Source organism: Osmia lignaria, chromosome 2 (genome assembly GCF_051020975.1).
Source record: "Osmia lignaria lignaria isolate PbOS001 chromosome 2, iyOsmLign1, whole genome shotgun sequence".
In the NCBI taxonomy this organism is placed as follows: Eukaryota; Metazoa; Arthropoda; class Insecta; order Hymenoptera; family Megachilidae; genus Osmia; species Osmia lignaria.
The window spans coordinates 10,095,494-10,107,441 of NC_135033.1; the positions used below are offsets into that span (position 1 = coordinate 10,095,494).

Below are 11,948 nucleotides of genomic sequence, written 5' to 3' on the forward strand. Positions count from 1 at the left end.
TATGTTCCATTAAGTATGTAAAAAATAAGAAGTTAGAAAATTCGATCTAATACTAAATTCGTTACAATCAAAAATTGAATTTCGTGAAAGAAAAGATAATATGGGTAGTATATTGACAACATTGGCAACTATTGGTGTTACCATTATTTTCATACCTTTCTTATTTTTTTGCTATGTATACATATTCTTCATTATGCTCTTCTTCAATATCGTCCATTCGTTCTATATTTTTCTAATAATGTTACTTAACGATCTTACTGATAGTTCAATTATCGATTAAATTGATACGTGAGTTGTTCAAAATTTATAAACAAAAAATATATGACTTTCAATTATTTTTAGCGAAAGAGATAAATTAAAAATCTTTCAGGATTTTGATGATGATGAATCCAATCCGGAAACCGAAGATACGAATCAAATCTGATAACTCGTAACATTTTTATACGCTCATATTTGCAACCGACAAAGATTTATAATTTTATTTGCATATATTCGATCGAGGTGCACAATGTTTATTTATAAAATGTATAAATAAATTCCTGTTTCTATAAATATCATTTTTCATTAGCATTCAACTTACCAATTAATTTATTTTGCAGCGTGAATAATTCCCTGAAGATTAATAATTGGTATGGTAACACAATTACGCAGAATGATTCAATTAATAATATTTTGTAATTGAATTTCACCACATTGTTTTAAATAACATATTAAAACAAATATGATAAAAATTTCTGTGGCTGCTTCTTCACTTGATCGCCTTTCAGTTTCGTAGTTTTCGATAATCTCTGTGAAAGGTATACACCTATTTTAAATTTGCAATTAGTGCATTTTTTATTCCCCTCTCTATGCATTTCATACGTGGATAAAGACCTCGTACATCGGATTTAAAATACAAAAGTCAGCATTCAGGATGGTTCAGAAGGAGCCGGCATGAGGATCGTGTGGCGTTGTAAAACGAAAACATGTTAAAGATGTGCTAAATTTTATTCTCGTTGCAATTTACACAACTAAAAATGTTAATCATTATGATTATATGAAAATAAATCATTTAAACGTAATATTTTGGACCTTACACGGTAAAAGAAGCAGGTTTTCTCCGATTAAGAGTCCTGTTGCTGCAATGGTAACAATAACGAAATTCGTGCTCGTCGCAACCCTCTATGGTGAATATACATTTCTTTACATTAACTATTTGTCAACTGCAATTCCCTTCGATGATAAAAAATTTATTATAAAGTACATTTTATAACCTTCAAACGTGATCGATCGATAATTCAGTGCTGTTTAATGTTCAGCACCTCCAATATAGTAGAAGTATAATTTATATTATTGAAATGTAAACAAATTTTCCAGGTATTTTCACTGAGATAACAGCATCACGTGTACTGGAGTTAAGTGACAGGTACAAAATGATTAACTCTACTTTAAAAATTTTGTAAAACTCAGTACCAAAGTACTACTGTTATTAATGCGAAGCACCTTGATGTTCTTACTGAAGCTTTTATCTTGTAGGTTCTTGGACATCCATAAAGATGGACAATGGCTAGTAATGGTATAAACACATAAGTTACATATAAATGTAAAATTATTATTTATAAACTTCATGTATTGTTTTCTAGATGTATGCACCATGGTGTGCACACTGTAAACGTTTGGAACCAATTTGGGCTCATGTTGCACAACATTTACATGCAACATCTATAAGAGTAGGCCGGGTTGATTGTACTAGATTTACAAGTGTAGCTCATGCATTTAAAGTTAAAGGATTTCCAACAATTCTGTTGTAAGAAGAAAAGTTAAATTCATTACTATATTATAAATTCAGTATCTATAACAATATACATTTATTCATTTATTTATATTCAGTTTAAAAGGTGAGCAAGAATTTGTATATCACGGGGATAGAACGCGAGATGAAATAGTAAAATTTGCATTGAGAGTAAGTGGTCCACCTGTTCAAGAAATAACAAAAACTCAAAGTTTTGAAACAATAAAAAACGAACGCGATTTATATTTCTTGTACGTTGGAGAAAGATCTGGATTATTATGGGTAATTTAATTTATACCTCACTAGTCAATTAATATAAAATATGAATTATAAAAATTTATATGTTTAGGAATTTTACCATAAGACCGCAGATGTGTTTCAGCCACATGCATTTTTCTATCAGTCTCATCCAAATGTTGTCAGTCAGCATGCTCCTGTAAAAAAGACTCCGGCATTGTTCGTTTACAAAGAAAATTTGCATTATAATTTTACTGGTAATACATATAAAAGATTTGTGATTTACAAAATATATATCAACTAACTAATCTTAAGACTTCACGATATAGGTCATGATATAGTTGATATAGAAAAATTAAATGAAACAGTATACAAATGGATAAACGCAGAACGTTTCCCTACATTTCCGAAAGTTACACGAGGAAATATAAATCAATTATTTCTAACAAATAAAAATCTGGTCTTGGCAGTGGTAGAGGAAAATCAGTTAGAAGAAGTACCTCCCCATATGACACAGTTCAAAGATATGGTAGAATCTATAATTAAAAGTAAACGAGAAAAATATCACGAGTAAGTGCCATTATAGTTATATTTTTATTAAATTTTCATTGCAAGTACTAACTGTAATTCCGTTTTTTGTACAGTCATTTTCAGTTTGGTTGGATAGCTAGTCCTGATTTAGTCAATAGTATAGCAATGATGGTTTTGCCATTACCAAGTTTAATTGTTATTAACACTACAACAAACCACCATCACATTCCAGAGGACGAAACAGAAAAACTGACACCTCACGTGATAGAGTTGTTTCTAGAGCAGATTCGGAATGAAAGTGCTCCGGTAGATAAAGAATTATCTTTGTATACTGAAGTGCTATTATAGAAGATTAATAATAAAATTTCAATTTTTAGCGATATGGCGGAAACAGTTGGTTAATACGTATTTATAGATCATGGTTCGAACTAAAAACAACTCTTACAGCGATGTGGATGGGTAATCCCATCTTGACAATGGTTTTATTTGGTTTACCAGCTGGATTTTTATCGTTAATATGTTATGGTATCTGTTGTCCAGATATTTTAGATGCAGACGATGATGAAGAAGGTAAACCTTTTTCTTTTAAAATTGGTATGTACATATATTTAAATTGTACATGTATCTTAATTACGTGATTTTGTAGATCATCCAGGAGCAAATCATATGAAAAAAGACTAACAATAAAACTAATTGGTTCTTGTATTGTTGTATTAGACTTAAGAAATTTTTTAAAGAAAAGAGGATGTATATTTTATTTAGCTTTTTACATTTCATAATTTTATTTAGTTCGAATTTATAAAAAAATCTGAATTTCTGATATTATTTTTCGGTGTAAAAAATTGTAATATCGATTGTTTACGTAGTTGACAAAGTGAAAATATTCTATACGTTAGATAGAATAATATTAAAAATAAATTATCTTGGGTAAACGGAACTTTCGCAAGACAATACTAATTATACAATTAAACAAGCTTTTTTAAATCTCTCCGAGGATTTGTCTTGTATTGTAAGTAAATGAAATATAAAACGTATTAAAAAATTATGTAAAGAATATGAATGGTAAATAATGTTCCGTGAAATTGTATTTGAAACCAAAAATGTATATTTGTTTGTATAAATATATTGAAATACTACGAAATGTTTATGTAAGTTGCCACATATAAATTTTTTTAGATGCTCGATTTAAAGCATCTAAAAACGATTTTTCTTAAAAACAGAAAACTATTGTGTGATTTGAATATGTATTTATTTATATTAAATAAAGAAAGGTGATACTTTAAATCTTTTTTTTAAATAATAATCTCAAATAAAACGAACAAAATTAAATAAATGGAAATAATTAACAAGTTATAATACACATAATTGAAAATGACACCTAAATTAATATTAACATTAATTCAATACATAATTTTTTCCTTTTTATTTCAATATATTGTAAAAAATAAAAATGTACAGCTAATTAAGCGTATAGTTGTGTATTGTTACCTCAATTGTTATTCAAAAAAGTAAATCAGAAAAGCTTTGTCACTGCTTCATAAACCACGTAACAATTATAAGTGTTATAAATCTTCATCATCAGAATCCAATGCTGCTCTTCTCCTGTCAAACTGAAATTTAGTTTTTATCATTAATTTCACTTCTTTCCAAAAGACAAAGCAAATATGTTAAATATCATGACTACCTTAACAACAGTTCTCTGTTGTGTTTGCTGATTTATACTTTCAAGCAAATTAATAAGTTCTTTCTCTCCAAGTTTACCAGGTAACTGACCTCGCTGTGCCATGCTTAATAACATATCTTCTACCATTTTACCCTTTTCAGGTTTTCCAAGAGATAATGTATTTACTAAAACAGAAATATGTATTGCATATAACTGAATATATAAAATGATACCATATTAACATACATCTTGCTCTGGCTGACTGATCTAATACTTGGGTTAGAATTGAATTTCTCATCTCTTGCATCTGTTGCACTTTCTCTTCCATTGCTTGTTTATTCTCTGCATTGCCAGGCTAAATGAAGTAAAATTAAATAACAATCATAAATAGGTTAATTTTAATGAAATAACATCAACAAGATAAGTTTAATCACACAGAACTGAAACTATACTAGAGTGTCAAATTGATATTCTAATGATCTTACATACGATAAATTATTATTTTGATTCATCTCTATAGTTATATAATTTGTTATTTATAATATTTAAAAATAATCTGTATTTGACAGAAATCATATACTTGATTTACCTTATATTGAGATTGCAACTGAGCTAATCGATGCTGCCTTATTGCTTCAAGTTCTGGGTCTGACATTTTTTTAAGTATTTGTTGTTAACTATTCGATTTTTGAGAAACCTTTGAAATTTAATGTTTTTCTAGTCGTAAAAACTCGCACACAATTCCAACGAAACTCTTATTATAGTTTTGCGGTAAGGAACGTGAAGGTAGGCAAAAGTATACAAATCGAATTAATCTGCGCATGCTCAGTTAAGGTTGAAATTCGTATACGAATTTGGCGGCTCTTTAGGGAAAATGGTCCTCTAATAATAATTTAATAATTTACTCTTTTGGGGTAAATTGGGATTAATCGTAAAATAGCAACGATTTACAAATATTAAGCCTTAAATAAATAAAATCTTAAAATAAAAGTAAACTACAAATTCTTCAATTTACAATCGCAAATGTTTAAAATATTCATAAAAGAGACTGAAAATTGCAAGTTATATTTATTGTTTTATTGTAATTGGCATTCAGCCATTTTTTACTAAGAATATTAATGAAGTGCCTACACATAATTATCGGGTCGAACTTACAGGAGGCTCAAAAATCTATACTAGAAGAAAGCTACGATGCTATTTTTTATTCTTTAATTGTTGCAAACAAAGATTGTTTATAATGCTTTAAATAGTATTTGTACTATCGTACCACGGTGGCATCCAATTTGTTGATGTCCTAGTTTTCCCTTTAGAATGAGAAAGTATACTATCGATATTATAATTCCTATCTGCTCGTCTTCTACGAATTTCATTTTTGTTCCTGTCGAAAATTCGATTATCCAAAATAACAAATGATTGATCATTACTGTGTTGCTTAGCGGATTTTCCAAAACTAGGAGAATATGGTCTGGTAGTATCACTTTGAAGTACATGGTTAGGTGAAGGATTATACATCCTTCCGGAAGACTGAAGTGGCGATCGTCTGCGTCGGAAACCTCCCTGTTCATCGTCAACATTACACACGTGAAGTCGATAAGTCGGGCTGGTTGATCGATCTTTTGTATTACACTCCACCATACCTGATTGCATTGCTCTTTGAACTTGGTTGTGGGAAGATCTTGAACCTCTATATAACAATTATTCTTATTTCAATTATTTCTATATCAATTAATTTAGATTTATACACAAACCTTCGACTGGTTGGTGGCGGTGGTTTTTCGCAAATGGTATCCTCGTGTACCCGAGTGTTTACTATTTGAAACGCGTTTTGATCTTGGGCTGCATTCTTATAACCAAATTGTTCTACGTTACTATTTATCCAATAATTCTCTTTATGTCTGGAAGCACTTAAACTACGGTCTCGTCTACGATGCATTCTCGGTTCGGTGCATAACTGATAATCACGTTTTGTGCAATAAGCTGTTCTATATTCTGGCTCAAGGTCTATATTCCCTTCTAGACGTAAGTTGGCTGGCATTTTTAGAGTTTCAACTCTTGGTATACGACCGTAAGGAACGTACTGAGATTGTACCTCGCTGGTAAGCTCATAATCGTGTCTCCTAGATCCTTGTCTAACAAAACGAGGGCTATGTTCCGTAGGAATCAGCGTCGATCTCACGGATGGTGGTGGTTTCCGGTAGACAGGATAATCTCTTTGATAATCCAAGTATTTAGATTTATATTCCGGATCCTGATCAATTTTCGCCGAAAATTTGTGCGTAGGAGACGAGGATATTTTAGAGCCATCTGCTCGTCCTATTTCATCTTCAGGTTTTACGATCTTAGGTCTCTCTCTAGGGAAATCCTGCGTGTAAAACATTTCTCATTTTTTTATAATTCTAATAGCAAAATTAATATGGCATAAAAAGAAATTGTAAATTTGCCTTGTACGCGTCCTTGTATTCTGGAATTTCCAGCGGTTCACTCTTCAGATCTTCTAACTTTGAAATCAACATATCCATCTCCATTTCTTTTTTCTGTTTTTTATCTTCTTCTTCTACTATATGTTTCTTCGACTCGATGGTTAATTGCACTTCTTTACCACGAGAATTGTTATTCATCTTATCAGTATTGTTCTCTTTGTGAAGATTCTTTTCAGCCTTTAAGTGATTATCGGATTTCTTTGGTGGCAAACGTTCTGTAACACAGAATAATAATACAAAATAAATTTATGGCATATACGTTGGCGTAATTTGCAAGAGTTACCTTTATTATCGTGTCTCTTGAATTCATCAGCATACTCCTTTACGAAATTAAATTCCCCTTCTAATTTCAAATTCGTATTCCGTCTCAATAATTCCGGTCTTCGTACCCCTACAAACGGCACATACTTATCATGATTTTCCGTGGAGCTTTCAAAGTTACCCTCGAGTTTCAGGTGCGTCGGTACACGCAGAAGTTCCGGTCGACTGACGTTTAACCATTCGATGAATTTTTCACATTTTTCAGTCATCGTGTCCATATCACCTTCCATCTTTAACGAGGTAGGTCTACGGGCGAGTTCGGGTCTATGCTGACCTTCGTAAGCCACGTACGACGAATACGTTTCCGTATCGGGGTAGGGTTCTCCGTTTCGTTTTAATGCACCTCTCCTGTTATTTTATAATTCAAATTAATTCAACCTATTAAACTGTTAATTTATATAAGAAATTATTAGAGACTAACATGGTAGAGGAAGGAATAGTATTATGGCCATTGGCATAACTAGAACTTTAGAGTCTTAAAACTATAGAATTATAGATTTTTAAATTTATCCAATTATCTTATCCAATCGATCCAATATAGAATAACAGGAATTCTAAATTACTAACAGCAGTTGCAAGTATCCTAATGCTTATAGACAGCAACGAATGTCAAGTTTACCTTCTAGTTAAAGACGGTTGATTGGTATGGCTTATAATTTTAGAATTTGCATTATCAGTCTCCATTGTATTATCGTTGTTCTGTACCCCAGCAGTTTCTATTTCTTTATATTCACTTGGAAGCTCAATATTTTCTATATCTTGTTCATCAAGATCTTCTTCATCCGTGTTGTTTCCACCTTCTTCGAAATCCTTTAACGGAAGATCCTCGAGTCGTTCGCTTCTTTCCAACCAGATACTTTCCTACGGTAAGGGGTACATCTATGAATTGGAAAATTGTTGCTTAATGAATTTAGAAGTACATTGTATACGTTAATCAATGGCGTAATTAGGAGCTTTGGAATTGGGGAATAGCGAGGGGGCTAGTCGACATTTATGGTCCACCTTGGTCCCTACCCAATTACGCCAATGATCCAAACTAGATTACATATTTCATTTTTCGATAATTTCACAAACATCTTTGAAAAAATATCTGGACAACGCTAACCTTTAGAGATTCCTCGCCTTTCGCACGAAACGCCTCACCATATTCGGAGACGAGATCATTGCCTTCCGTTTCAGGACAAACTCCAAGGTTGTCTTTCGGTTGTCCTTCGACGCGTCTTCTTCGATAACGAACCAATTCATCGACCGTCAGCCCTTCGAGTAAGGGCCATTTTTCCTTCGATTTGCTTTTCCGCCCTTTGTTTTTACCCTGCGCTAGCTCACTGTCCGAGGATGACTTGTTGGCTCTCTGGGAGGACCTTTGCCTGGGAAGATATTAAAAACGATATTAAAAATAAATAATTTCACACCCCTTTGGAGCATTATTTCATTTTACGTCGACTTTGCCGTGGATCCAAAAAATAATCTCTACTTGTTTATACTTTGCACGTATGCACGTGTGACTTTAAGAGCCGGCTTTTTGCTTTCAGTTTCATTTCAATTCAATACAAAATGATATTAAGTAAAATATCTAATTAAGTAAAATAATTCCCAAATAGATTTAATATCGTGTCTGATCATATTTTCAACTTGCTGGTAAAAATAATGTTTTGTCGTGACTCTGATACGAAGTAAACGTGAAATGATGGAGCACCGACCCGGGTGGATGCCCGGAACGGACTGAAATCTTTCAGTGGTTTTCGACTGAAGCTGTGGAATGATGAAGAGGGCGGCGGGGCTGCGCGAAGAGGGTGAAACGAGGGACAGGAAAAGGGTGGTACGAAGCTAAATGCCTTTACACAGCAAGCCTCCTAGACACGACGCATCGATCTACGAAGAGCGGTCTGAAAAAGAAATTTCGTTGTAACGTAACGACTGAAGTGCACGGAAGCGTTTAGGTATTACCCCGGACATCATCGATGATAGCTAAAGTATTATTAAATTGGTCTACCTTATCAAAATTCAAGTACAGTCTCAGCTATCACATAGGGGGTATTCTAAATTATTCTCTAAATTAAATTTTATTTAAACAAAATTAAATAACTTTTCAGGTGGTATCGAGGGTAATAAAAATATTAATATTTTATCTACTGCTATTTTTGCTTTTGATTTCAGACTACTCTCCAAGAAGTAATCGTTTCTGTAGATAAGAAACATTTTTATTTTAATTTCCGGGGCAGTCAGCATCATCTATAAAAGATAAAATATGCAAAACATATTTCTTATTATCTTTCATCCTACTGTGCTTTTTTAAAATGCTATAAGATTGAAAAAAAAAAAATGAGAATTTTTGAGAGTAATTAATTGAAAGAAATGCCCATTCAATAATCAATACCCTAACATGACCTACAAAATAAGGAATCGAGTGTAATTGACTAACGTTCCTTCGTGATTGGCACACAATTACGGTGCTCTTACAAATTGGCCCCGATACCAGACATTTGTTCATTATTGATACGGATTTGGATTCTATCCAGACTTTAAACGAAAGCGTGCTTTACACTGAAATTCTGAACGTGTCTCTCTTAATCGTCTACCCGTTCTTTATCTTAATCAGCTCCTTTCGAACAATTTCAATTTCGTCCTTAATTTAATAAAAAAAATTAATTATATGTAATTTGCAATAAACAAACAGGGTTGGCAAAAGGTAGCGTGGCCGAGCGGTCTAAGGCGCTGGTTTAAGGCACCAGTCTCTTCGGAGGCATGGGTTCGAATCCCATCGCTGCCATTACTTTTGGACACATTGCGATGAAGAAACATCGAGCAACTGAGCCTCTATTATTTTTTATATTTCTAGAAATAACTACTATCCGAATTTGACTTATCTTCTTTACATCGGTATCCGTTTCGTGTGCCGAATTATTAGCCACGAGGGTGGAGAACGCGACGTGGGGTCCAACGTGATGGCCCGGTGACCCCGATTTTCGTTCATTCTGACTCGAACGGACAAATAATAGTCACTGGCGCGTTGACACACGCACACGCAGCTCTTCCAGCTGGTATGGTCAGTAATTTTACCGGTTTGCGTGATTTGATCTCCCAATGCATTTCGTTGGCAATGTTTGCACGCGAGTATACTTTAAAGAAGTAAGGAGGCCACGTGCTTTAGAAAGCTTTCCGCTAATCGTATTGAGACAATCGAACATCGTTGTTGCTTGTTTGGAATATTTGGAGACCAGTTTTCATTTTTCAGGAAAGAGGACAGGCCCTCCTCAAAAGAATTGAAAATTAGAAAATGTAAAATTTAATTTATCGTTAATTGAACACCCATCTAGAGTGTGATATAACTTGAAGACCTCATGGAAGCACTTAACGCTTATTTGAATGATGAATAGCTGAAGTGGGGGATGCTTTTACCGAGGACAGGAAATTAAACTTCGATTCGAACGTATAGATTACAGACACTCGTTATCGGTATTCATTTGATCTATTGTTTGAAATCTTTTTAAGCGATTCAGTACAATTGATACATTTAAGTAATCCTAAATAATCGTGAAAATATTTGCATAGCGATTAAAGATATCTGTGTCAGCCACACGAATCCTCTAATATTAGAAATGATTTCGAATTTACTTTCGTTGTTCGATCGCCACGAAAACACGAATCCACCATAAATTTATATGATAATTCGAGCGAACCTCTAGAAACCCTCAATTTCCATATTTAACATCTACTTTCACCGAATTCCCCTCAGGATCAATATTCTTCAATCTTCGGGTAACATCAAATTATTATTAGCAAAGAAAAATATTTTTTTTTATGCTTATAAGAATAAAGGGTGTCCATTGGATTTCAAGGATATTTTTCACATTCTTGGGAAGCAATTAGGCATAAATGAGGGATACTATTATTCTTGTCATGGATCACTTAATAAATCCAGAAAATTTCATTGAACGAGTAAGAGTAAGGAGGTCATAAAAGCAGACAGAGTAGCGAGTTCTATAAATAGCTTTTGAGGAAGTCTCTTCCTCAGAAGTTCGTTAAACCTTAGGAGTTCGATAGCCTGCAATTCGTTTCCCGCCGAAGCTATTCGAAGTAAGTAAGTAGGATAAGACGTTACCTTTTGCTGGAACGGTCGCTTTTGCCCTCGCCCATTGCATCGTCCTGTTCAACGATCACTTCCTTGGTTCGTCAGATTACAAAGGGTATCCGATATCAAACAGCTTATCGTAAGTTCGAAACGTATTAGCGAATGAAGATCAATAGGATGACTTGACCGTACCAGATCCTTCTACTGGCGTGACTGGCTTTTTGGCCAAGATGTTAATGAGAAGGTGCCGGCGATACACCTGCGCAGCTGCGAACCTGTGAAACCCTCGAGCAGGGGCTACCGCTCGAGGAAGCATTATATTTCATTACATAAATGAAACTTGATGTATAAATTGAAATTGGTAAAAGATAGAAAAAATACTTACATACTATTATATAATGTATAGCTGTTTATAATTAAAAGGATAATTTACCAATGTGCAATCAACGATTATATAATACGATACTGTTTTTCTTTCCATTTCAATTCCTTTTCAAATAATCACGAAATAAGAATAATTATTTTATATAAATGTGAATAACTGTGTGAAAATAAAAAAATATTTTTAAAAGACATCCAATTAACCGACAGTCGCTAACATATCGACATGTCCATTTTGCACTATCAGTTCCGCCACTCGCCACCGATGGCGGTAGGGGTACTCTTTTCAAAATGCGCATCGATACAAAATTAGAAAATGCACAAAATAAAATCCAAATCAATAACAAAACACTTATTCTCACGTTCATTAAAACAAAAGATACATGCAACTCAGTGTACGACCTTCTGTCAAACAAAAAATCCATCAAAATTTCTAACATCGTAATCGTGACTGTATACGATCATTCAGATACTTCCCGCGTTGTTCAGGAT

The 11,948-nt window shown here is 33.4% G+C and overlaps 3 protein-coding genes and 1 non-coding gene across 7 annotated transcripts; 2 read left to right on the forward strand and 2 right to left on the reverse strand.

The window, feature by feature from the left end:
- The first annotated feature begins 153 nt into the window (after window positions 1-153).
- Tmx3 (Thioredoxin-related transmembrane protein 3) lies at window positions 154-3,792 on the forward strand. Of its 3 annotated transcripts, XM_034334295.2 has the most exons (13): window positions 154-288; window positions 371-525; window positions 600-797; window positions 872-1,166; window positions 1,357-1,405; window positions 1,516-1,555; window positions 1,623-1,786; window positions 1,870-2,053; window positions 2,121-2,265; window positions 2,338-2,578; window positions 2,653-2,845; window positions 2,917-3,109; window positions 3,186-3,792. In XM_034334295.2, the coding sequence occupies exons 4-13, from the start codon at window positions 1,037-1,039 to the stop codon at window positions 3,218-3,220; spliced, it is 1,374 nt and encodes a 457-aa protein (XP_034190186.2). In that variant the 5' UTR covers window positions 154-288; window positions 371-525; window positions 600-797; window positions 872-1,036; the 3' UTR covers window positions 3,221-3,792. The 3 variants fall into 3 exon arrangements, with proteins under 3 accessions (XP_034190186.2, XP_076548073.1, XP_034190185.2); XM_076691958.1 differs by having other exon boundaries at window positions 600-1,166; XM_034334294.2 differs by having other exon boundaries at window positions 371-501; window positions 600-1,166.
- A 116-nt stretch (window positions 3,793-3,908) lies between these two features.
- PDCD-5 (programmed cell death 5) lies at window positions 3,909-5,003 on the reverse strand. Its single transcript, XM_034333801.2, has 4 exons — window positions 4,792-5,003; window positions 4,449-4,557; window positions 4,224-4,387; window positions 3,909-4,149 (listed from the first exon to the last, which is right to left on the reverse strand). The coding sequence occupies exons 1-4, from the start codon at window positions 4,855-4,857 to the stop codon at window positions 4,102-4,104; spliced, it is 387 nt and encodes a 128-aa protein (XP_034189692.1). The 5' UTR covers window positions 4,858-5,003; the 3' UTR covers window positions 3,909-4,101.
- A 130-nt stretch (window positions 5,004-5,133) lies between these two features.
- On the reverse strand, window positions 5,134-11,921 carry LOC117608536 (uncharacterized). Of its 2 annotated transcripts, XM_034333793.2 has the most exons (8): window positions 11,461-11,921; window positions 11,106-11,372; window positions 8,109-8,370; window positions 7,623-7,864; window positions 6,966-7,351; window positions 6,644-6,897; window positions 5,951-6,564; window positions 5,134-5,886 (listed from the first exon to the last, which is right to left on the reverse strand). In XM_034333793.2, the coding sequence occupies exons 2-8, from the start codon at window positions 11,138-11,140 to the stop codon at window positions 5,445-5,447; spliced, it is 2,235 nt and encodes a 744-aa protein (XP_034189684.2). In that variant the 5' UTR covers window positions 11,141-11,372; window positions 11,461-11,921; the 3' UTR covers window positions 5,134-5,444. The 2 variants fall into 2 exon arrangements, with proteins under 2 accessions (XP_034189684.2, XP_034189685.2); XM_034333794.2 differs by having other exon boundaries at window positions 11,106-11,921.
- TRNAL-AAG (transfer RNA leucine (anticodon AAG)) lies at window positions 9,692-9,773 on the forward strand. The gene has a single exon. It is a non-coding gene; the product is annotated as a tRNA-Leu (tRNA).
- Window positions 11,922-11,948: the final 27 nt, after the last annotated feature.